General features: G+C 45.4%; 1 protein-coding gene across 2 annotated transcripts in view; it reads left to right on the top strand.

The window, feature by feature from the left end:
• The first annotated feature begins 12,752 nt into the window (after nucleotides 1-12,752).
• The window catches only part of SH3BP5 (SH3 domain binding protein 5), a 47,768-nt gene continuing 36,349 nt past the window's right edge, over nucleotides 12,753-24,171 (top strand). For both annotated transcript variants that reach the window (XM_061373158.1, XM_061373157.1), the window contains exons 1-2: nucleotides 12,753-12,871; nucleotides 14,880-14,942. In XM_061373158.1, the coding sequence (XP_061229142.1) occupies nucleotides 12,791-12,871; nucleotides 14,880-14,942 (144 nt within the window). In that variant the 5' untranslated portion in view covers nucleotides 12,753-12,790. The remainder of the gene's footprint in view (nucleotides 12,872-14,879; nucleotides 14,943-24,171) is intronic.

The following is a 24,171-nucleotide window of genomic DNA, read 5'->3' as shown; positions in this document are numbered from 1 at the left end:
GTTACCTTAGAAACTGCAGTGATTTAAGATACAGACTGAGAAACGCACTGCCTTAATACTGTATTTTGTTAACTCCTCACAAACATTAGGCAAATTTATATTTAGATGAACTGCTCCCATTTTCTTCCCATTTCTTTTGTTTTGTAGGTAAGCTGCTCTCCAGCTGAGCAGCCATTCAAGCAGAGCTGCCTAAGATGCAGATGACCAGAAGGCTGTATCTCTCTCATTAATCATTGTCTGAAGTCAGCTAGAGTTTAGTTTGCCATTTTACAGTTTCTCCTACTTTAGTAATCCCCATTTGGTTTCCAGCAAGCCCTTTTCATTTCAAGGGAAAGGGGAAGCATAGAATAAAATTACATTTACATCGTGCTGGCTTTATATCTTGCTTTAAACACTCTGCATTTCATCTAATCCATTACCACTAATAAGCTGCATGTAAAATTGCCTCAACCACATTTTATGCAACAGTAATTCTTTTGGGTATTAAGTATTTGAATTAGTGCAAACTCTAATTGTCTGCCAGCTCAGAAACCCGTTTGTAAAAACCATGGCTCCTCTCCTTGCTTTTCTTACACTTTCCCTTCTCTTTATTTAGGGCTGGCTTATCCTTGCTTTTTGCACACGTGAAGGGGATCTCTGAGTCCCAAGCTTAGGAGGTCCATGGAAAGGCTTCTTTGTAGTGAAATCTGCTCCCAAGCAAAGCACAGAGGCTGTATTCTCAATGGTTCCTTCCCAGCAACTTGGCGATAGGCAGGAATGGAGCATCCTGAGAGCTGCCTTTTCCTGCTTCCCAGGAGAGCAGTGGCTGGGACTAAGCAAGTGTATTCAGCCCAGGAGAAGCGTTGCAAAGGGCTCTCCTCCCACAGGCAACGTCTTCTTTCCCATCCTCTCTCCAAGCAGTCTTGTCTGTCTGCTAAGTCATCTTGTGGGCTTCCTTGCTCGGAACCTGCCGCCCTGCAAGGACAAGCAGCTCTGAAGGAATTTTGGCCTCTCTCACAGTCTGTTAAGGACATGGAAAAGGGACCAGAGAGAATCTGGCTCTGGTTTTCCTTGAGGCTGGAGCTTCTTGGCTGTGTTTGCTTGTTTTCAGCTCTGTGGCTCTCTGTGCTGCAGGCAATCCGAGGTGCCCCCCTTCTTGTTTTCCCAAGCATTTCTAGCTGGCTCAAGGCTCTTGGTATAATATACCATGTAGCAGCATAAGGCTGACATTCTTAGTCAATATAAATAGTGAAGACTGCTCACTCAGCAAGACTCGGCTTTAGCTCTCAAGAAAGCTTTCATTGTCTTGCCCCGAGCTCCTTGGGTCCCTAACAAACAAAAGTTGTTCATCTGGCCTTAAAGTAGGGAACAAGCGCAGTACATGGAAGACAAAAACACGCTTTGAACACCATTAGAAGAGAAAATAAACCATGAGTATGGAAGTAAGGTTCTGTGTGCATCCTCAGCTCTCTGCTGTCTTCTCAATGTGCAACCCACTTTCATTGCTTTCCTTGGAGTCCTGGTTCAGGCTATTGTATTACAAACTCAGTTCTTGTTCCTAGAAGTGCAATCTCACTTCTCAATGCTTTGAGTTACAGAGCTCGAAACAATGGCATAAATAAGATAGTAAGATCCCCAAAATGAGGCTTTTCTGCAAGTCTATTTTAAGCCATCTTGTGGGCAGGAGGAGGATTTGACAGGAGGAGGAGATTTGGCTGCACTATGCAGAAGCTGCAGTATTCTCTTCCCCTCTCCCCCCTAACCCCAGTTCTTATAGAGGTGGGAAATGTTCCATGTTACCTGGAGCCGATGGAGGGGAACCTATTTAGGATTTCTTGATTTCAAAACTGATGGACTCTTTGTATTTTAACTATTTTATGCAACTGTGCTGTGTTTCATGTGTGTCCCTCTTTGGTGCTTGTAGCTTTTAAAGGTATCCTAGGTATAATGTACATAAAATATATTCTGGGTATGGCAGACAAGAACGAATGCATGCAGTGACTGTTATGATCTGCAGGATAGGAATCTAAGTAGGTAGGCATGATAGAAATGCCTAGAAGAGCAACCTGCTCATCTGAAAAGCTTGAAAGCAAACTGTCCAGCAGATAAAAGCTATCAGTGTCTTTGAACCTCTTGCTGACTTTATTGCTTGTCAGGCTGTGCACAAACAGCTATGAGACTCTTTTAATGCATCTTTTGGACTGAAGAGCCATTTCAAACCTCAAATTTTGTTTAATTCTCTGCATTTATTTTCCCCCTTCAGGGCATACAGGTGTTTCTGTGCTGTCTCTGTGCATGCTCGTATTGCAATCTTCTATTGCAATGCTTGAGGCAGGGGTGGCAGCAGCAGCCTGGCTCTTGGTCAGGCTGTGGCAAGCACAGGAGGAGGTATCGAGCACATCATACACTTGTTCTCCACCTCTGCTTTGAAAAGGGCATTGGGATAGCTGTGGCCAACAGCCCTGCAGTTAGACCATGGGGGTTTGTGACAATATCCATTTAAAGTGCCTGTCTTAAACCCATGATTTAGTGGAAAGTATTTCCGTATGCTTACTAAATCATTCCGGTGTAAAGAATTCTTTCCCTTCTAAGAATAATGTTACACAGCTTAAAAAACCCAACAAACCCTACTGCTTCTTTCCTACTTTTCTCAAGCAGTTTCTCATTGTAAAAGATGGAATACAGCTTTCTTGAAGGAAGTGTTTCTATTTTTCAACTGAATAGAATCAATGGTCTTTGTTGTGAAATCAGACTGTAAATGTGTAACTCCTGGAAGCTTAAAGTTTATCCCTTGCATGAGAAAGCAAATTGAGGCCAGGAGTCCAAATGCCAAAGTTTTCTTTATATACGTTTACCTGAAGTTCTAAAGATTGGGACTGTGGGGAAGTAGGAGGATGTGGACTAATAGCACTTCAGAGGAGACTTCTGAGCTCTGAATTTGGGGTTTATCACCACTGTCCACGTTCCTGAAGCTTTGCTTATTTTAAGCCATTTCTTGACTTCGGCTGTAGTCGAATTACAGTGAAATTAGGAAACTCATTAGCCACACGTCTGTTATCAGAGTGGCTTCATCAAAGCCTGATTACAGTAATCTTAAACATCAGATCCTGTAAGTATCTGTGAAGTCCGTAGTATCTGCCTTCATCAGGATAAAAAGCAGCACTCCTCTTCTGAAGAGAAACTGATCTGACTCCGCACACTTGGATACCAACTGGGAACAAATTCTCACTGTAAAAGCACAAGGAAGGGTGGGTGGAGGCTTGTACATCTCTTTAAACTAATCCCCTTTTTACAGTCATGTTAATCTGACTGTCTGGATCACGGAATGTACAGTATCTTGAGCACAAGCTTTTGGGGTGGGGAGAGTGCTCCTGAAAGCAAGCCATAATGGATAGAATGGTGCTGTGCTCCAGCAATGAGATATTGCTATGTATTAATGCAATGCATTTCTTATAGGTGAAGGTCAGTAGGCATGTGATATACAGGATTTGTGGACCCATTTATGTATTTTTGGTAGAGAGCCTGTTTCCTCCCAAAACAGCTGCAGTTCTGTAATCCTGTGTAGATGGTATCATTAGCTTAAAAGGAGTTTAGATTGATGTTGCTGTTTCCCATGTGGGTGCAAGGTCAGATCCATCTTTTAGATGCTGTATGAGACTCGGATACATGTGTCTCAGTCATGCTCTGCTGTGTTGCCCTCATCTCCAGTGTTGTGTGTGACTGGGATGGAGGAGAGGCCACAGTGTATGGTGCAGTGTATGGAGTAGGTTTTGGAGCCAAGGGACCTCTTGCTAGAAGGTGATCTTCTATCAGTAGCTTCATACCATGACCCTTCCTCCATCCTGATCTTGTGCCCTGCCGTGTGATGCAACTGGTGCAGCTTTGCATGTTGGACTGAAAGAAGATGGGAAAGGACTTCACCTTTGTGCCTATGGGCTCAGACAGGCAAGCAAGCTATAGCATGTGGGTGACTCTGCAGCCCTTGTCTAATAGCATATACATACTCAAGTCTCTGGAGAAACATGGGGGACTTTGAGTTAACTTTGTCCTTTTTAATGGGTGTCTGTCTGTACAAACAGGGTTGCACCACATTAAGTCATGATTTTTGCATGTAGACAAGTCATGACTGAATCCCTTGCTTCTTCAGTACAACATTGTCCCTGCTGCTGACAAAGCTATGGGCAATCCTTCTGCTCTATGACCCGAAGGAGGTTACTCTGCACCTTCACCCTTTGAGGCTCTTCTGGCCTCTGTTCCGGAATGTTGGACTGGCTTTTCAGCTCGGGAAGGGGCAGAGCTCCCTTGAACTCAGTGGAGCTTTGTTAACGTGTGTGGGTGGTAGGTACACTGCATTATTGTTAGCATTCCCAGGGGATGAGACGTGTCCAGATGCTGTTACAGTAGGCAGCCGATAAGAAGCCACAGTTTTGTACTTAATTTATACCTTTGTAACACTGTGGTGGGGGGGAAAGACAAAGAAGCCTCTTGCCTCCTCTCACTTCTGCTAGTATTTCCTTATGGATGTGACAAGCTGTCATCTTCTAGTTTGTCTGAAAAGTGGCAATTTCCCCTCCTCCCACTGCAACCTTGCTAGTGTATCTGCTGCACGCATACAGAGATTTGTGTTCATTTCCCGAGCAGATGTCACAGTGATTTCAGTGCAAAATCTGCCTGGGGACTGTCCTCCAGGAAGGGATGATGAATGTATTGGTGTTTTCTATGAGTAGAACGTGAAAGTGGCTGTTTCATTAAATGCAGGCCCCTATTACTCAGATCTCCTTTCTTTCACTTTTCCATCAAATTTACATGGCAAAAATCATTCTCTGCTGAGGAAGTGGCTCAAGAAGGTTTGGCCTTCTTGTGGCAACAACCCAGGGCACCACTTCTCCCTTCAGAATTCAAGTGAATTACATAGCTGCAGCAAAATAATACAGGAGCCCAATTTAAAAAGAACAGAAGGTGGTGATTAGCTGCTCACATTGCTGCTGCTATGCTATTATTTGATAGCTGTAAAATGGATGTGTGTGGCTGTGATGCTTTGTGCATACACTTGATGCCTATATATTCTTCCAGGAGTTCCCAACTGCCTGCTGTCATCATCATTGTGAGTAGATGCTTATATAGTAATGTGTCTCCAGCTGGCTCTTGACCAAGCTTTCTCAGGACTTGTGGAAATACCCCTTCTTTAATAAAGCTAATGCCAGGGGAGATTGCTACCTGCAACCATTCTGATATGCTTGGCAAAAGGAAGCGCTGTTTCCTCCCTCCGGAGGATCAGACAGAATTAAAGCTGCTCTGTCTGTGCAGATTAGCACACTGCTGGGTGGTTGGTTTTCCTCCCTTTCCTCTCATTGAAGGAATGATTGCTCCAAAGGGTTGCCTGCAAGGGGAGAGCTGCACTGCAGCAGCCTGACATCTGCTTTGTTCCTTTCGCTCTCTCTGCATCTGAAAATCAATTTCATCTTGTGCTGTTTGGAGAGGGTGTTCCTGTGCATGCATCCCACTGCGCATCCCCGGCACCGTGCAGCAGCAGTTGCAGGGCTGATTGTGCCACTGCAGCTATTGTTTCACTGGGGCTCCCTCCCGGTCCTGCTCACTGAGACTGGGAAGCAGTGTGGATGCTGGATTTGGGGTAACTTCTGTCCCTGTGTGTAAGGGCTGCATTTGCACTGCTGAGCTTTGGAAATCTCAGAGACAAGCCTTCTGGGTCCCCGGGGTGCTGACACACTGTACCCTTTCTTGTGATGGTGACCAAGGAGGCAGATCCATCTCATTCCTGATAGGCTTGCTCTGTGTGTCAAACATGTTCCCAGAATATTTTGCAATACATGGATTCTTCCCCAAATGGATGATCCTCACAGCCTGCCAAACACAAATCCCTTCGGTACCTTCCTCCTTATCCGCATCTTTGCTGGTGACCGTACTGAGCTCCTGAGCCATTCAGTCTGCTTGCTGGCAACAAATCACCGAGGAATCTTTTCCTTTCCTAGACACAGGGTGCGAACACCTCTTTTTAACAAAAAGCATGTGAAAGGTTTATAGAAATGAAGGTACCCTTTGGACATGTAAAACCCCGCTGTCCTACCCAGAACCTGCCCCAGGTATTCATCATGCCCACCTTTTCCAGGGAATTCAGCCACTTTGCATGATGAGAGTGGCTTGTGCCTTGGCAGCTCCTCAGAAGCGTGGCTGCTGGTGCTAACAGCTCACTTGCAAGTTATCCTGTGGGAAGGCAGGCAATAATAAGATGGAAGAAAATTGAAGGAAAGGCCAAAGGAGCTAAAAAGGAGTCTTGGAGGTCACATTTAAATCAGAGGAACATAATCCCCGGTGTGGAGTCATTTGTGTTCATGTCAATGAAAGACAATCTGCTCGGCTCCCTGTGGTCCTCTTGGGCAGGGTTTTCTGAAGTGTCCTCCCATATCTCTTCCTGCTGTTGTGGAGTTTGCTCCTGGGATAGGCACTGCCTGTTATTGCTGGGAAATGGCCTGTACATCTGAGCTGGAAAAGTGCTGCTCTGATACAGTCACTGCCCGAGAATAAAGGAATTGTCACCTTATCTCCTTGTGCCAACAGAACAAGGAAAGCAACGCTATGAATGGCCTTTTGGGATGAAAGGGAGCAGGTTTTTAATCCAATTCCCCGGGCACATAGGAACCCTATGTACACCCCATGCTGTGCCTAGAGGGCATAGTGAGTTTTCTGACTGTTAGGAGACTCCCAAGGTGAAACAATTCACTTCTACCCCCATGACCACTTATTCAGTGCGATGGTAAAACTGTCCTCACATTGGAGGGATCTCAGTGAAGCACAATTTGCAGCACCCTATGTCAGTCTTTCCTAGGACTACAACATGTTTTCTGTGGGCAAGAGGCTCGTCTGGTCTCTTATTCTCCAGTCTCTGCAAAAGGCAAGCAAACACGACTCCAAAATGGGGTTGAAATGGTGTAGCTGCATCATTTGGACAAACACTGGTGTCGAACCATGGCTAATGGCAAGTGCTATGGAACAGTTTATACATGAACAAAAGAAACCTGGTTTTGAAGGAATTGATTACCATGATAAGAATGGGGTTAGTTATGTACCTTGTGAAGAATTATGGGTTTTACTTGTGTAACTTGTGCTATGGAAATCTTAGAGGGCCTTCTTTAAGGGCTATGCAGTAAGGCATGGCTCCTGAATATGTAATTGAGTTCAAAATGAGAACTAGAGGAATAGAGCAAGGATGAAGCATGCTAAAAAGGAGAGTCCAGGATAAAAACTAAAACTAAGATACTGGAAACTAAACTGAAAAAGCTATTCCTGGGGTCTTGAATTTTGCCATAAGATTTTTACATGCTTTTTTGCAGTCATTTGGCCTCTTCATGTCTTCAAGGCTTTGCCTGAAAATGGATACACCAATAGTATAGGCACAGGTCTTCTCTCAGTCTCTCACCCAAAGCTGCTTCTGCTGGCATTCTCTGGTGTAACACTTGCTTTTACCACCCAGGAGACACCATAGCTGGCCTTGCTTTGGGAACAGATTTTTGCTGGTATATCCCATTAATAGTTTGAAGCCTAGGTCTGAAACTTGCTTGCATCTGCTGGTATAAAAGTCTGAAGCAGTTCAGCTGTTAGTGAGACCAGAAGCATGTAGTGCAGGTATCTGTAATCTGGTAGCTTCAGAGGTTTGTCCTTGTGCCTTCAGATCTCTTCAGCTGATGGAGATACGAACCACTCAGTGTTTCATATCTCAGTGACAACGCTCCCCATCCCCTGGTCCTGCGTATCTGTGCTGTATTTTCCAGACATAATGTCAAGCTGTAGAGGCTGTAAGGATAATTCCCTAATCCTCCCAAGCTCCCCAAGCAGTGGGCAGCTTTGCTATGCTGTCTTCCTGCTGCCAAGGAAGACAGAGCAATGGGTTCAATGATACTTGGGATGGTAGAAAGAAGGGGAAGGTATTAACACTGTGGGACAAAAAGAAGCTCAGCTTGGATGATAAGGGAGAAGTAGCCAAGATGTAGTTGAGTGGGTAGCAGAGGTGAGGGGGAGAGCCTGCAATCTGCATTGCAATCCATAAGCATTTATTCAGCTCTTGGAGATGTGAGGCACTTGGTCTGCTGCTGCTGCTGGCAGCAGGGCTGTCACAGCAAGGCTTCAAAACATGCCCTCTGTGACTGATTTTGGACTGGGGCCAGTTTCACAGCCTTGTTGATGCTCTGGGCTGCTGTTGGGCACCCCATTGGAGATGCAGGGCTGGGGCTCTGGAGCAGCATGCCCCTGCAGGTTGTGGCATGGAGGAAGGCAGGAGGGGGAACACAAATAATCACTACTTCTGATCCTGATACATCAAGTTGGGTGCTAAAGCAGACTCCACTTCCCTCCTACACACAATGTGCTCAATCACTCGATTTTTATGTAATGGGAAGCACTGAATTGTATGCTTCTGCCAGGCAGCGAGTAGACGGCAGAAAATGCTGTTAATGGTAGGAGATGGTGGAAAGAGGCTGTGCACATTTCACTTCCACAAAGCTGAGATAGACTTTTTCTTTATTTGGCTCTTTCAAAGGCTTGTAGATTTGCATACAGAAAGAAGGAGACACGTGAACTGTGGACACTGATGGTTTCCAGTGGGAAATCCCACCCACCACCCCCCTTGCCAAAAGACAGTTTGGAGGAGGAAAAAAGAAGTCCTGTGATGGTGATGGTTCTTTCCCAGTAAGCAACAGCAAGCAGGGAAATCCATCAAGTTGTTAGCTGTGCATTTTATTTATGGCACAGTATATGCGTGTGTATATAAATTGTCTGTATAGTGCAGGCTTCACAATGATATGAAAAGTAGCTCATGGGATATATATATATTTATATCCCAAGAGCTAAATATTTGTAGTTAGGTTTTATGAAAGATTATGATTGTACCTCCTTAAATGAGCCTCCTTTCTCTGTAGCCCTGGGAAGCCTAAAGGGTATTTTTAATCATCCTTAAATGGTGCTTGTTAAAAAGAAGTGAAATTAAAGGGTATTTTGGGATGTAGCTTTTTCTTTAAACACATTCCTTGTAGGTGGGGAAATCTACAATTGTTTGTACCATAGATGCTCAAGCTCCATTAATGTGCCTCTGTATACACCGTTTGCATGCAAGTTCAAAAGGCAATAGCATCTTACAAAATAGTGTAAGAAAGAGAATTGATTGCTAGCACTTCCTCAAATGAAATGGCCAGTATGGCTGGCTTTGTGCAAGTGGGGTGGGGCTGGGGACGTGTCTGGCTTTTAACATCATGTAGGAGAGATTCACTGGGATGAGATCACTCATGGCTTGGCTGAAGTAATGATGAAATGTCATCATCCACAGCTGACTTCTTGCGCTGTATTGACCAAAGCAGAGCACAGAATCCCAGACTGGTTTGGGTTAGAAGTGACCTTAAAGCTCACCAGTTCCAACCCCTGCTATGGGCAGGGATACCTTCCACTGGAGCAGCTTGCTCCAAGCCCCTGTGTCCAACCTGGCCTTGAGCACTGCCAGGGATGGGGCAGCCACAGCTTCTCTGGGCACCCCCATAGTGAAGTATTTCTTCCTGCTGTCCAATCTCAGTCTCCCCTCTGGCAGGTTCAAGCCATTCCCCTCATCCTGTCCCTACAGGCCCTTGTCCCAAGCCCCTCTCCAGGTTTCCTGCAGCCCCTTTAGGCGCTGGAGCTGCTCTCAGGTCTCCCCTTCAGGAGCCTTCTCTTCTCCAGCCTGACCCAGCCCAGCTCTCCCAGCCTGGCTCCAGAGCAGAGCTGCTCCAGCCCTCACAGCATCTCTATGGCCTCCTCCGAACTCCCTCCAGCAGCTCCACATCCCTCTTGTGCTGCTGCCCCAGAGCTAGATCAGGACTGCAGGGGGGTTCTCAACAGACCAGAGGGGCAGGATCCCCTCCTTTGCCCTGCTGGTCACCTCCTTTTGATGCAGCCCAACACACAGGGAGTTTCTGTGCTGCAAGTGCACACTGCTGGCTCATTTTGAGCTTCTTATCAATCAACACTCCCAAGTCCTCCTCCTCACAGGTGTTCTCAATCCAGTTTATAACCAGCCTGTATTTGTGCTTGAGATCACCCTGGCCCAGGTGCACCACCTCACACTTGGCCTTATTGAACTGCATGAGGTTGGCATTGGCCATCTCACAAGCGTGTTAAGGTCCCTCTGGGTCCCATCCCTTCCCTCCAACGTGTCAACTGCACCACGCAGCTTGGTGTCAGGGGAAAACTTGCTGAGATGCACTCAAGCACGATGCTGATGTACGTGCTGAACGGGGTTGTTCCTTGGACACTCCTGGGGCTCTGACTCCTTTTGCGTGTGACAACGATTTCAGTTAAAACTGATTCATGGGGAAGAGAAGAAACTGGGCATGCAAATAATATTCTCTTTGATTGATCTTAATGTGTACAGAATAGTCTCCCTCTCCCTTTTCAGTCAAATCTTTCCCTTAAGGCCATGTTTCTGTTTGTGCCTTACTGATGTCTGCGGTGATGACGGATGTATAACCTGGGCATTCCTCAGCAAGTTCTTTATATATACATCTTTCCCATATATTGGTTTGATAGGAAATGATCTTGGTGGCCTTGGGGCTCAATGTGATGTTTCAGAGTCATGGGGAAAGGGGCCCATGTGTTTGTACCATCTCTTGCATAGCACTGAGCTCTGCAGGCAGCTCTCCCAACACGCAAATCCCACTGTTTGACTGAGGGAAGAAATAGCTTGCTCCGCATTGATGGCAGCATATTGATGAATTTGGCTGGAGGTTTATTGAGCTGTGATAATCATCGGGACTGTCATGGTGGTAATGGGAGAACAGGGTCCTCATGTGAACATTACAAATCCCCTGGGGGGAGAGCATGTCTGTGGGGCAGCATTTCTGTACCCCAGGCAGTGCTTCACATGATCCTGCTGTGGGTCAGACCACACGGGCTTGGAGAGTCATGGCATAGCTGCAGTAGCTGGGTTACATAGCCTTGTTTTCTAGAAACGTTAAGCATCGACAGTGGGATTGCCAGCATTAACTCCTCCAGGTGCTGCTTTGTGTTTCCCATGCCGTTGGGATGATGATAACCTCGGTTATTTGACCACCACAGCACACGGGGGATGAGGGATGCTGGGGCCCTGGAGACCTCAGGCTGTGTGTACGCACTGAGTTCCCTTTATGAACAGCAGGCAGAGCAAACCCTTGGCTATGGCTGATTTGGTTTGGGTTTTTCCCCCTTTACATGGTTTATTTTGCTGTGAGGAATGATGTTGCAAACAACCCATCTGCGTTTTGGCAACACCTCCTCTGCTCCTTGATTATTTTAGTTTGTTGGTGGCACTTTGCATGTTTACACTATTTCTAACTATTTGTGCCACTCTTCCTCCCATCTTTTCCTTTTTCCCCTTTTTCCTTTTTTGTTTTTTACTAGTAGCTTTACAGTGTTTAGAAGAGCTTGACTCTGCTTTTTCCTCCTTTTTTACCTTAGGAACGTGGGGTTTTATCTTTGTGTGTGTTGCTGAGATTTTTTTTCTCTTCAGTCTCACAAAGGACTCTTTTTTACCACATCTAAGCTTTTACTTGGATTTCTTGGTAATCTTTTGAGGAGTTTTCCAACAAAAATGGTGTTAAATCAAAAGTGAGACTTTTAAGGTGGAGCTATATTCCTCATCCATACGAAATGAGTGGTTGTCCACCCAGAGGGAGTGAGGAAGCAGTTCAGTTATCAGTGTGGTTGGTGTGATTTAAGGAAGGGCCTTGCCTGAGCCGGTTGCCACTTGTTGCCTTGTTTTTCCTACATGGGTAGCCTGGCCCATGCGCAATGGTGAGACCATCTTCTCTGTGTCTTGAGGAGGGCAAAGACAAAGAATCATGTCTTTCCTTTCCCATAATGAGGGGATGAGCTGTTGGTTTCTCTCCGGTGTTACTGTGAAAAGGGAAGAGAAAGCAATTGTTCTCAGTTCTATTTATTCCCTGTGGCCCACAGAGGGGCTTTTCGCTGTGGCTGAGGCCAGTGGGACAAAGCAGCACTGGAACTCGTTCCTGCTGTGCACTGCCAGTCAGAAGGGTTGCCCACTCTTTCCCTGTTAGTGTCTGGGTACTGATTTGGGCACTGTCCCCATGATGAAGAAGACCCTAATCTGAAGTATCCTGCTAGCCAGGGGCCCTGTGTGTACACAGCATCAGTGCTTCTGGCCAGAAGCCCCTTTTTACTGACAAGAAAAGGGCACATCTTCAGTGTGTCTCCTGCTGCTGCATCCAGTAGATACAAGAGCTGCTTGCCACAAAGGAAACCTGGGTTTCACTTCGCTTTTCACGGTTGTTGAAAGTGCCTTTATTATTCTTACCTCCTCCCTTTCTCTCCCCTTTTCTTCTCCATAGCATGCCAGCCCCCAGCCCAACCTGCAACAGGTGAAAGGAGGAGGGAAGATGATTATTATTAATTACTTAATCAACAAAAAGCCACCCAAGGTATCGCAGGCATTTCCCCACACCTGAGCCCACTCATTCCGGTTTGCATGCGCACACTGGGAGCCAGTACCGAGCACAGCGAAGCACAAGCATCGAACACACAAAAACCGGGGCGCTGGAGGGAGCCGTGGGGACGGGAAGGCCGGTTAAAAACGGAGGAAACCCCGCAACCCTGCGCTCATTTCCTCCTTTCGGAATGCAGAACGGGGCGGGGGATGCTGGGGGGAAGGAGGGAGGAAGGGGGAGAAGAACGGGTTCTCTCCCACCCCCTTGGAGGCGGGGCTGGGCCGGGCCGTGCCGGAGCGGCCGCGGAGCCGGAGCCGGCAGCGGCGGATCGGGACGCACCGGTAGCAGCAGCCATGGAGCCGGGGGGCAGGCGCGGTCGCGCCGCCGAGGAAGGCCCGCGGCCCGAGGAGGAGGAGGTGGATCCCCGCATCCAGGTGAGGGCTCCCGAGCTGCTATTGTAATACGGGGGGAATGTCGATAATAATTGCCATAATGGGTACCTTTTATTATAGCTGTGTGTATACACGTACATATATACACACATGCATATGCCAGTGCCAGCGCAGAGTGCCTGGATACCCGCCGGGTGCGGGGGGAAGCAGCCCCGGGGCTCCCCAGTCCTTTGTTACCCCGCGGCCCTTGGCCGGGCGCCGCGGTTGAGCGTCCTTCCTTCTTCCCCTGCCGAAATCCTCCTCCTCTTTTATCGCTGATAATGACAGCGTGACCTTGCTCGGGAAACAGGGCCGATGCTCAGAGACTTGGAAATGGGGGTACCCGAAGGTTTTGGTGGTGTTTTATGTTTAATTTCTTAATTATTATTATTTTTTGTTTAAGAAAGATCTGTTGGAAAACGGATTTTTCTTCTCTCTGAATGCCTTCTGAAATGCTTTTTATTCTGGCATGGCTCCTAAACAAAGCTTTTCTCCCCCAAATCGTGTCTTGCCCAATTGCCTGGTGCAAACTTCAGCCTACTGTGGTCCCTGAAATGAAAAGTATTTTTAGGTCTCTGCAGATTTATGGCTTTTCCCTCCAGGATTGCTGGGACCATTTGTCACGAGAGGGAATATAAACCCGTGTGTACGTTGCTGAGAGGATGGGTTCTTGGCATAGGGCCCTCCTTGCTGTAATTGTCGTTCTTTTCTCCATCGTGAGCGTTTCTTCTCCAGAGCCAAGCAGAGCAATTGCAAAATTAACAGGGCATGGTCACACAGAGCAAGGCCCTTAGCCAAAAGCCAGCCTGTTACTGCCCTGGTTCTGAGAAGCTGAGCTCCAGCACTGCCTATTGATCTAATTTTGGCCTTAGGTTCTTTAGCTTGCAGCATGTTTCCAGGTACCTGATTTGCACATGAGTGTTTTTGGTGGAGTTTTCGGTTTGGTTGGGAAAACAGGTTGCTGCGTGTGCCTCCATGAGAGCTGTAGCGTTCTTACTTAGCCTTACAGTAAAGGGAATTGGGTAATTTCTGTATGAGCGTCTGTTTCGGAGGCCAAACGCAAAGATGTGGCTTCCCAATCCTAGGAGCTGGAAGTGAAATCTGGCCTGTGAGGATGAGAGTTGATTCCTTAGTGTGAGCAGGCATTCTTGTCCTCTCGTGGGAAATTGCTGTGGTGGCAATCTGTGCGCAGGGTTTGGGTTATAGGGCTGAGTGATTTGAGGTGGGTTCTGTTACACCGATTGATGACAAAACACCGTTGCAGTTAGAGAAGGCTCCTGTTGGAACTGTGGGATCTGCCATGGAGTAACGCTGCTCAAAGAAGCCTGCTCCTTAGGGTTGTTTTTTATGGTAAGAAAGCCGTTAAGAATGAGCTTTGTTTTTCCAGTAACTCCATTCATGCCAACACCACCTCTAGTAAATATTTATTCGAGGGATTTAACAACTTTGGGTTTGCTGTTAAGAGATCAAAACCTTGGCGTGGAGGCAGTCTAAGTAAACATCATCATATGTCCCATTGACTGGTTGTGTTATGAAATGGTTTGCCAAAATCCAGAGTAAAATGCCTCTTGTGCTGCAAGACAGGTTTCTTATCAGTACTGTGAATTCACTGTACATCTTCTGTGATAGCAGTAACTTTATGCTAGTCCTTTGGGGGGGTGTGTATCTCACTGGAAACTAACAGATACTGACCATATTGATTAACAAGACAGAACTTAGGGTAGCCTTTGTTTGTTTTAAATAGCAAAGCATAAGCCAGAACAGGAAATGTACTGCCTTAAAATAATAATATGGAGCTTCTCTGATTATTTAGCTTGTAAGTAGCAAACCAATGGTAAGCAGAAGAGCAGTGGCAAAGTTATTGTAAATGTTGCAAGGTTTCCTCTTTTCACTGAGTTTATAAGCCCCAGCCCTTGTGAGTATTCAGTGGGGATGCTGAATGAGCCTTCTCAGCCACTTTCCCCGCTCTGATTTCTTCCTACATGTTTGACTTTTCTTTCTTTCTTTCTAGGGAGAGCTGGAAAAGCTGAATCAATCTACAGATGACATCAATCGCAGAGAGACAGAGCTGGAGGTATGGAATTCATCCTTGCATTTTCCTGTGCACGTGTTGGATTTTGTGAGCAGCAGAACAGTGCGTTTGAGTAGGTTCCTTCCTGAATTGTGCCATCCTGGATGGTAATTCGGCAGCAAGAGCCTAGTGATGATTTTGCTAAAGGTATGACTTGAGCTAACAGCTGGAACAGGAAGGGAAGAAGTGAATGTGGAGAGCACCCCACCACCACCACCCACTGCCAAACCCTATTTTTAGGCTTTGAAACTAAAGTTGGACAAGTTCTGTTTATGCAAGTCACTGGTCTGAGTTTGTGTTCTTGTGATTACAGACAGCGCGAGTTTATCTGGGGAGAAGGGGTCTCTGCCATATAGTCACCTGCCAGCATCTCCTCCTTGGCGGCTATAGTTTTGCCTTTGTTGTCCTTACTTTCTGAGTAAGGAAAGTTGAAGGAAAATACTTTGTAGTTGGAAAAAGAGGTTTTCTTAGACACTTAAACATCCAATAGAAAGTTCTGAAGGAATTGTTTCTAAAGCCCCAGATTTGAGCTTCAGGTACTTGGTAGTTATTCCGGAAGGCTCAGCATTACTGATCTAATAACAAATCAAAACAGGCTGGCCTACTTGTATGTCTAGATTTTCTTTCATTAACTACAAAAAATAGAGAAAACCAGTAGGAGTGTAACATGAATATGCTGCTAAAGGAAAACGGGCATAAAATGCTACTGTGCATCCTGAGTAATTTTGATAACGTTGCACTGTTTTGGAATGCTGCATCAAAACACGCTGAAATTGCAGTGATGAACATACTCTAACAGTGCATCTCTAGATTTGTCTGCATCTTCAAAATGTCAATGTTCCTGTTGATTTTTCTTGTACCTCCTTGTATGTGTGTTTTCATGAGATGGAAGCCTGGAGCCTGGGATGGTTCCTGGTAGTGTGTTATAAAATACTGGAGTATCCATTGTGTGCATCAAACAGAATGTAGGATTATGAACCCTTTTGGAAACAAAGCAGCCTTGTCATGTGGCTATTTTCTTCTCCCTTCTTGTTTGCATGTTCTGTGCTTTGTGGCATGTAGATTTGTGGAAATGATCATGAAACTTTGGGGAATGCAGGGCCATTTGTTATACAAAATTAAACTATATTTCAGCTGTGAGAACTGTTCAGTGTCACCAGCTTGATCTAAATGTTATGAGTGAACTTTAGGAATTGGTGTGCTAGTCTGCAGCAGTACCAATTAAATGGGCTTCAGGACCCTTTATATACATCTGTTGAGAAAAATGATGTATATCTTTTCAGTCTCCTTATTTCATGCTGAGGTACTGAAATTGAAAGATGGTGCTATGGGTAGTTGCCTGGATTTCATTAATCATGTCATAACCTTGAACTGAGGACAGACATTATGAAGCAGATAGAATAGTCGTAACAATAATGCAAATGCATACTCATGAAATAAGTCCCAATGATGGGACTTACAATGGGATTTTACTGCTTGTTTAGAATTATTCATGTGCTCAAGTGTTTGTAGAACCGGGAGATTTGCAGCTATTGCATGGGTGACATATGCAGAGCTCTAAAGGCCAAAAGGCTCCTGGATGTATCACTATAAACAAGAGTGGTGCTTCCACATTAGCTTACATCATTGCTTACTTTACTTAGTCTAAGAAATAGTAGGTGTCAGATAGAAATCATCATATAATCATTCTCCACATTATCTCTATGTCATTAAATGTTTACAGCAGATCTGTCTGCAGTACTTACTGTAAAGAGTCTTTGATGGAACTAAGTGGAAATACCATTGGCAGTGTGCTTTCATGAAAGTTTCCTCTTTGCTTTTCATCTGAAAATCTGACTGGGTTGAAGCCAGTTTGTGGTATCATGCAACTGCATAATTTGAAATCCAGAAAGATTTTCATCACTTTTGATCTGCTTAAATTTGAAGGACAAATGCAAATGATGCAAGCAAGGCATAAATTATGCACCTGCTGATAAATGCATTTTAAATTGACTTAAGACCTTCATAGAGGAAAGAGATGTAAAAAGCCCAAAGCAACGCAACACTTGTGGTTAGAAGATGCTCTCTGCCTTCTTACTCTGAACAAGGAAAGAAATCTTTGCCAAGCAGCCTTTTAAGATAAATCTAGAGTTTGCAAGGGGGAGTTTAGAAGTGGGATCATTCTGCTTCAAAGTCTTCCAAAATCCTTGAATGCTGTTGAAAATGTGGGCTTCTGGGAGAGCTGTGCTGAGTTTGCCTTTGAAGATTTGCTCTTTCGGCTGTTAGCCGCTTTAGGTCCCTCTTGCTTCCCTTTCCCCGTTTATGGTGGTGCTGCTATTACAAGATACTTCATTAGAAGAAAGATGCATTGGTTTTGGGTTGGTGGGGGTTTTTAAATCAGACAATGGAGTTCTGTTTATCCTATTGTTCTATTATTATTTTCTTCATCTTTTCAATATCTGATCATAGATGACTTTAATGGGAACAGAGACATTATCATTAGACTATTTGCAGCACAAGATGCTGATTGCCAGCTTCCTGTAGCATTACTTTGTGGTCCATACATTTCCACTGTTGATATTGTCCCCCAGAATAATCTGGGAAAGCAATGGGAGCATTTGAGTAGAAGGAATATGTCTTTGAAGGAAGTTCAACATGAAACCCATGTTTCTCTGAGTTGATGTAATCTCTGATAAGCAGGAAGAGTAACCTTGTGGCATCTAAGTACAGCGAGTTTGTTCTGGGCTTCCTGTAGTTTTGCATGGGTCACTAACTGGGATTGCTGCTGTCTCCAGTTCCATTAACTGGGAAAAAAGGCTGTCAGTGTGAAATGCTTTTAGCCTCACGTCTACATCTGCAAAATGGGAGTAAGAATTCTGCTTTTCCCAATGGAAATGTTATGGGGCTGATATCACAAAAGGCTTCTAGGATTTTGAGACTGCCCTCTCTTGGTGTAGCCACAGACGTGTCTCTGATCAGTGTAGGATGTATTGGTATTTGCTGCTCGCAGAGGTGGTAAAATGGGGAATTCAGTTTTAAACTGATCAGCCTGCCATTCTTTGTCTTTTAATATAAGTTCTGCACTCAAACCGCATATGAGAGGGGTGGATTTACATGCATGGCATGACTTGAACATGTATGTTGAAGTTGGCTACATCTGTTCTTTTACTTGATATAATTACTCATTTTCTGTTCTTTTGACCTATACCATTAAACCCTGGGGAAATACCCTGACCTTCTGATGCTCACAGCCTGTTCAGGAGTCATGGAGCAGCTAAAGGGCACCGAGTGGCTGGTGTAGTTATATGTTGCGTTAATGTATTGCCTGTTAATGAATCTTTGATTAGACTTGATTTAAAATCCATAATGCTGCTCATACTGATTGCAACACTAAGCATTGCTGACACAGCCAAAGGAGGATAAGGGTCCTCTGAGGGATTTAACACTTGGCTTCGCTAATGTCCCTGTTTATGTTGAAGTGTCTGTGAGAGGGTGGGGGAAGCATCTTGCAGGGGAGATATAAGCATGTTTTGGCCAAACGCAGGTTGGAATGGTGCTTTGCTGTTTGAGCTTTTTTCCTGTTTATTGGAAGTGCATCTCTGTCTGAACTCGCATCAGGAGCTGCAAATGTGTTTAACAAACATGCATGACTCGCCTGCCCAGCTAACTCGTACGTGTCTTTGGCTCCTGAGCGTACAATTCAGATGTAACAGATTCACTCAGGGGCTCTCTGGCAGCATTTCAGGGAGGGGAAATACAGCACATACCATTAAAATGACTACTGGAATCCCAGCTATCCAAATGTGGTTTTTGTTAAGAGAGTTGTGTTGCTGGAGCTCAGAGCTTGCCCATATGAAGGGGAGATGGCTGCACATGAAAACCAGAGCTGAACTGTGCTGCTTTCAGCCATGCTTGTTGTGAGCAGGGCCTGGTTAGGATCCTTCTTATATGCTTGTCTAGATGCTGTAGTTCGGATTGGCAGGATGTTGTGTTACTTTTACTCCTGGATTTACCCTAATGGTCACCCTGGGTTGGTGTTGGATAGAGTCAAAGGAAAGGGGTCTATCAACTGTGGTGGTTTTCCACTTGTGAGCCTTGCTCCTTGGAAGGCAAGGTCTGTTTTGTTTAGAGGTGCTCTTGGTTTGGGGATAAAGATCAAGCTTTTGGGATAAAGGTTGAGCTTTTGACCCCATCACAGACAAGAATTTGAAGGAAACCTTTTTTTACACAATTCTTACTCTTTCAAGTTTCAGAAATATAACGTTTCTGTGGCAGGAATCTCATTCTGATCACGCCTGCTTGGCCTGCAGAAACATCTCTCTGTAGAAACATCTGCCTCATTATCAGTATCCCTGTGCAGCATATTCCAGTGTCCATAAAAGAGTACACAGATAAGGGAGAAACAGCTTGCTGGCTGGTATTTCTGCTGTGTTTGGGAGTGCACTGTACATGCGTGATGGATTTGTCCAGCACTAGCAGGGCAATTCTTTCCATGTCTTTTTATAATCTACTTGTTTCCATAGGAAGTGCTTCCTGCATGGGGTTTGCCTCTTGTTTTGCCTTCTGCTTTGTGTGTGGATGAGTGAGACAAGGCTGCTTCCTTTGCTATGGTGCTGGAAGTGAGTCAAAGGGCTTTACTTGATTCATATTCCTGAACTAGAAAGGTGTTTCCAGCCTAAGAGAGGGAGGAAGCGTTAGGCAGAGAAATCTTGTTTTGGAAGGGGCACCCAGTGCCTTTCCCTGCCTCATTTCCCCTCTTCCAAAAGGACTAGAAGCAACAGTGTGTTGGTAGTCTGAGTCTGTAACCATCTGCATTGGAGCAGCTTCTAAATACCAGTTTGTATTGTTCTTACATGACAAATTAGTAGCTGTGTGGAAAAAAAGACTTTTTGCATGCACAAGAATTGAGGTATTACTTAACCCATTCCTTGCACTTTGTTTTTGAGGTTTGGTAGTCAGTCTGGTTTACTTGCATTGCCCAGGCACCGAATAGATGTTATTAACCTGTTGGATGCTCTGAGGTGGATTTCCATGTGCATCTGGTGTGTACGTAACTGGGAAGCCTACCTGCTTTCGCACTTGGATGTTGTTGATACAGGTGCTGTTAAAGCTTGGAAAATGAGCTTTGGCAGCTGGTAGGTCTCTGTAGCAGAGGAAGGCAGGTATGGATGCTGCCTGTCTCTTGGAAACAGATGAAGCCTGTCTCTCAGTCAGTAATGTCATTTTCCCATTGCACCTTCCAGGCTTGTTTAATGGGTTGTTGGAGGTTCTGCACACCAAGCTGTCGCAAAGGGCATAGGACAGCCTTTGTGAATGAAATCTAGATGTGCTTGGCACCAAGATGCTTCGTACCCAGTTGATGTGTGAAGTTCATTTTAAAAAGAAAATTGTTTGAAAGTACAAGCTGCGTCTGATGGGCAGAAATAATTATTTGCCTGGCATCTGGCACCACCTCATCCCCATCACTCATGAGGAAGGAAAACAAATGTGCTTTATTCTCCAGTGCAGTGTAAGTGTAAAGTTGTGGCTTAGTTTCTCCACACATTGGAGGGTGGATCTCCAAAATCCTGCAGTGTGGATGGCCTGTTGTTAAGTGTTGTCCCTCTTCTGGTGCAATAGCAGGTTGCTGCCCAATAGCAAGTTACTGGAAACAAAGTCTGTTTTTAATGATGAACTATTGCACAAAAGCATATATGGGGCAGAAGCCTGGCATGCTCCCTATGATTCTGCTCATGAGATCTGTCATTTGAGAGGAAGGTGCTAAGGATTTCCAGGAAGAAAGCTGATGAGAGCAGAGCTCTTGCTTGGTGTGGTTGTCTCCCTAACACAGATGTTAAGGCTCCCTTCCTGATGGGGACTGTGGATGAACTGCACTGCTGTGCTCTTTGGGCCTCTAAGTTTTTGACGTGAGTGTAGTTACAGTAAACACCATTAAGAGGATTTATAGTTTTGAACCGCTTCACGTGTGGGTCATAGCTCCTCGCTGACAATAAAACAGGAAGCTAGACACAGAGCAGGGAATTAAATTGATTCCCAAGTTATTGCTTTGACCACAGTCCCATCCTTCCTATGAAACACGGGTGAGCGTTTCATGTCAAGTAAGCAGCAAGTGCACCAAGCCCAGTGTTCCTGGGCTTGCCTTGCTTGTAAAGCAACCTGATTCTCTTGGTGCTTCTGACCACCCTGTTTTCACATGAAGAGTAAAAATAGCTGCTGCATCGATGTTTCTCATTTAAACTTCCCTGGAGGCACCTGCCAGGGGAAGCTTGCACTGTCCCAGTGTGATGACTTTTACAGATGCTTTGCCAGCACGTGGCAGGGCTGACACTGAGCCAGCACACTGAGTGTGGCTGCGTGTTTGCAGGAGGGAGCTGTGCCCCAGCTCCCAGATCGGAGCTGTGTCAGGGACCGTGAGAGCTGAATCAGTTTGAATGTATGAAGACAGGCTGAGAAAGTTGGGGCTGTTCAGCCTGGAGAAGATAAGCTGTGTGGAGACCTCATAGCAGCCTTCCAGTATCTGAAGGGGGCCTATAGGGATGCTGGGGAGGGACTCTTCATTAGGGACTGTAGTGATAGGACAAGGGGTAATGGGTTAAAACTTAAACAGGGGAAGGTTAGATTGGATATAAGGAAGAAGTTCTTTACTGTAAGGGTGGTGAGGCACTGGAATAGGTTGTCCAGAGAAGTTATGAATGCTTCATCCCTGGCAGTGTTCAAGGCCAGGTTGGACAGAGCCTTGGGTGGCATGGTTTAGTGTGAGGTGTCCCTGCCCATGGCAGGGGGTTGGAACTGGATGATCCTAAGGTCCTTTCCAACCCTAACTGTTCTGTGAATGCACTGGGTTGTTGCAGGATGTGCACGGTATAGATACATAACATGGGGTTGTTTGCTTTTTGTAGTGTAGTTGGGGCTAGTGGAGAGTAAAATTGATGCACGTAGTGCAGGAGAGGGGATGGGTTTGGCATTTTGCCTTCTCAAGAGACCCCAGCATCTTCTTGCTGTGTCCAAAGGGGATGCCTGGAAGCGTCTGTTAGGGAGATTGATCACAACAGAGTATGAACATATGCTTGTTCTCTCATGCGGAGGGTGGCAGAGCCTGCAGGCTTGTGCTCCTGACAGTCAGGAACCTGAGGATAAATGTCATTTGAAATAAGTCATGTGATGGATGACACAGGTATAAAGTTCTGGGGCTTTCAGTTTTTGTTATTGTTCTTCACTGGAAAAAGTGAAGATGATCAGACCCAAATAATGCCTCAAAATAGGAAGTGGGCCTCTTATGGGGTAAATGATAAACTGGAAGTTGACACCACCATATTCTTCAGCTGGAGCTCCCTGTTCTGTTTAACTACCAACTGAAGTGTGGCTGTAGTCATGGACAAATGTCTGCTCAGCCATTTGAAAGACCTGTGCCTTAGGTGCCAGGTACAGGTTTAGTTACAGTTCAGCAATCTGTATGTGCTTCATCTGATTTGGTGGAGGATTAATAAGTACAGAACTTGCTGTTGGCTTCACGGCTCTGTCCTTGGCTTTTGGTTTCTTTTTTTCTGTTCTAGTTTTTAAAATCCAGGTGGAGACCAGGACCTCTTTATCCTAATAGATAAGAGTGTGTGCAATTATGAAATGAATAAATATGGGGTAGGTCTCCCTGCACGGATTTCGTAATGATGGTGTCTTTGTTCCAAGTGCTTATCTAAACGTGAACTGATTTGTTTGATGAATCACTGCATAGGGCTTTTTTTGCTTAACACATATACATGCCTAGTTTTCTTGAGCTGTTTGCTATCCACAATTAGCACCCTAATATGCACCTTTCACAGAGAAGGCGAAAACCAAACCTTCAGGCTCTCTCATTTAGAAATAAGTTCTTCATTTTGTTCCTGTACTTGTAGGGAGACTGATTATGCTGAATATGCGTCAATATTTAACGTTTCTCTTGCAATGCAGTCATCGTGTTTGCAGTCTGATTGCAGTTGCTTGTGAAACTCATGTTGAACAGTGAACCATGTATCATCCAGTGTTTTAATTTGGAAGTATTCAAATTCTTCTCGCTGGGAAAATCATCGACTCAGTACCCATTGTTTTAATGATGCATTTCAGGCTTTCACGAAGAAATGAGATTATTGACTGGGTGGGAGTCAATTAAATAATAAATGAACGTGCGTTTAATCTCCGTTTTTGACCTTGTTATCCATTTGAATACTCCCTTGGAACAAAGTGAGGTGCCTGAGGAATCTAAACTATTCGCATTGGGCTAAAATGTTACCAATGCTGGCTAAGGTTTTAGATAACACCGAGCTGTATGGCTCAGTTGAAACACTGGAGGGAAGGGATAGGATCCAGGGGGGACCTTGACACGCTTGAGAGGTGGCCAAATGCCAACCTCATGGAGTTCAACCAAGCCAAGTGCAAGGTCCTACACCTGGGTTGGGGCAATCCCAGGCACAGCTGCAGGCTGGGCAGAGAAGAGATTCAGAGCAGTTGGTTGATGAGAGACTGAACATGAGCAGCTTCAGTGTGCGCTTGAGCCTAGAACCCTCCCGAGTGCTGGGCTGCATCAAAAGCAGCGTGAGCAGCAGGGCAAGGGAGGTGATCCTGCCCCTCTGCTCTGCTCTCATGAGACCCCACTTGCAGCACTGTGTGCAGTTCTGGTGTGTTCAACATAAGAAGGACATGGAGCTGTTGGAGCAAGTCCAGAGGAGGCCACGAGGATGATCAGGGGCTGGAGCACCTCCTGTATGGAGACAGGCTGAGAACATTGGGGCTGTTCAGCCTGGAGAAGCTGTGTGAAGACCTCAGAGCAGCTTCCATTCTATAATAAAGGAAGCAGAGAAGCTGTTACTGAAGTATGTCGCTTTTTCTGTAAAAACTAATGTATTATTGCAGGGTTTTTCCACTTCTGAATGCATAGTGGTAGGTTCCTGTGTGTTTTAATTCTTCCAGGGAATAAAGAGTTGTGCATTCTAGAAATCCTCAACAATAATGTCAAAGCCCTCCTGAATCAGAGCACTTCTTCAAGCCAGCTGCTTCCTGATAATCACCATGTCACTCCGGCAGTCTGCATCAATGCTGCTCTCTCATTAGAATTACAAGGTTTGTCAAGAGCTCACATGGCCCTTCCTCTTCATAGTCTTAAATCCCGGGCTAGCTCCCAGCCTGAATTTGCATCTCTCTGCAATAATTCCATTGATTTAGAGCCTGTGTTGGATGCTGAGATCGAAATCAGGATCACTCTGCTTAACAGTGGAGCAGAGAA

Source organism: Neopsephotus bourkii, unplaced genomic scaffold (genome assembly GCF_033783945.1).
Source record: "Neopsephotus bourkii isolate Nb327-2 ecotype Australia unplaced genomic scaffold, CSIRO-AGI_Nbou_v1 NB_1629, whole genome shotgun sequence".
NCBI lineage: Eukaryota > Metazoa > Chordata > Aves > Psittaciformes > Psittacidae > Neopsephotus > Neopsephotus bourkii.
The sequence above is the reverse complement of the archived record's forward strand: the minus strand, read 5'-3'. Positions and strand labels throughout refer to the sequence as shown.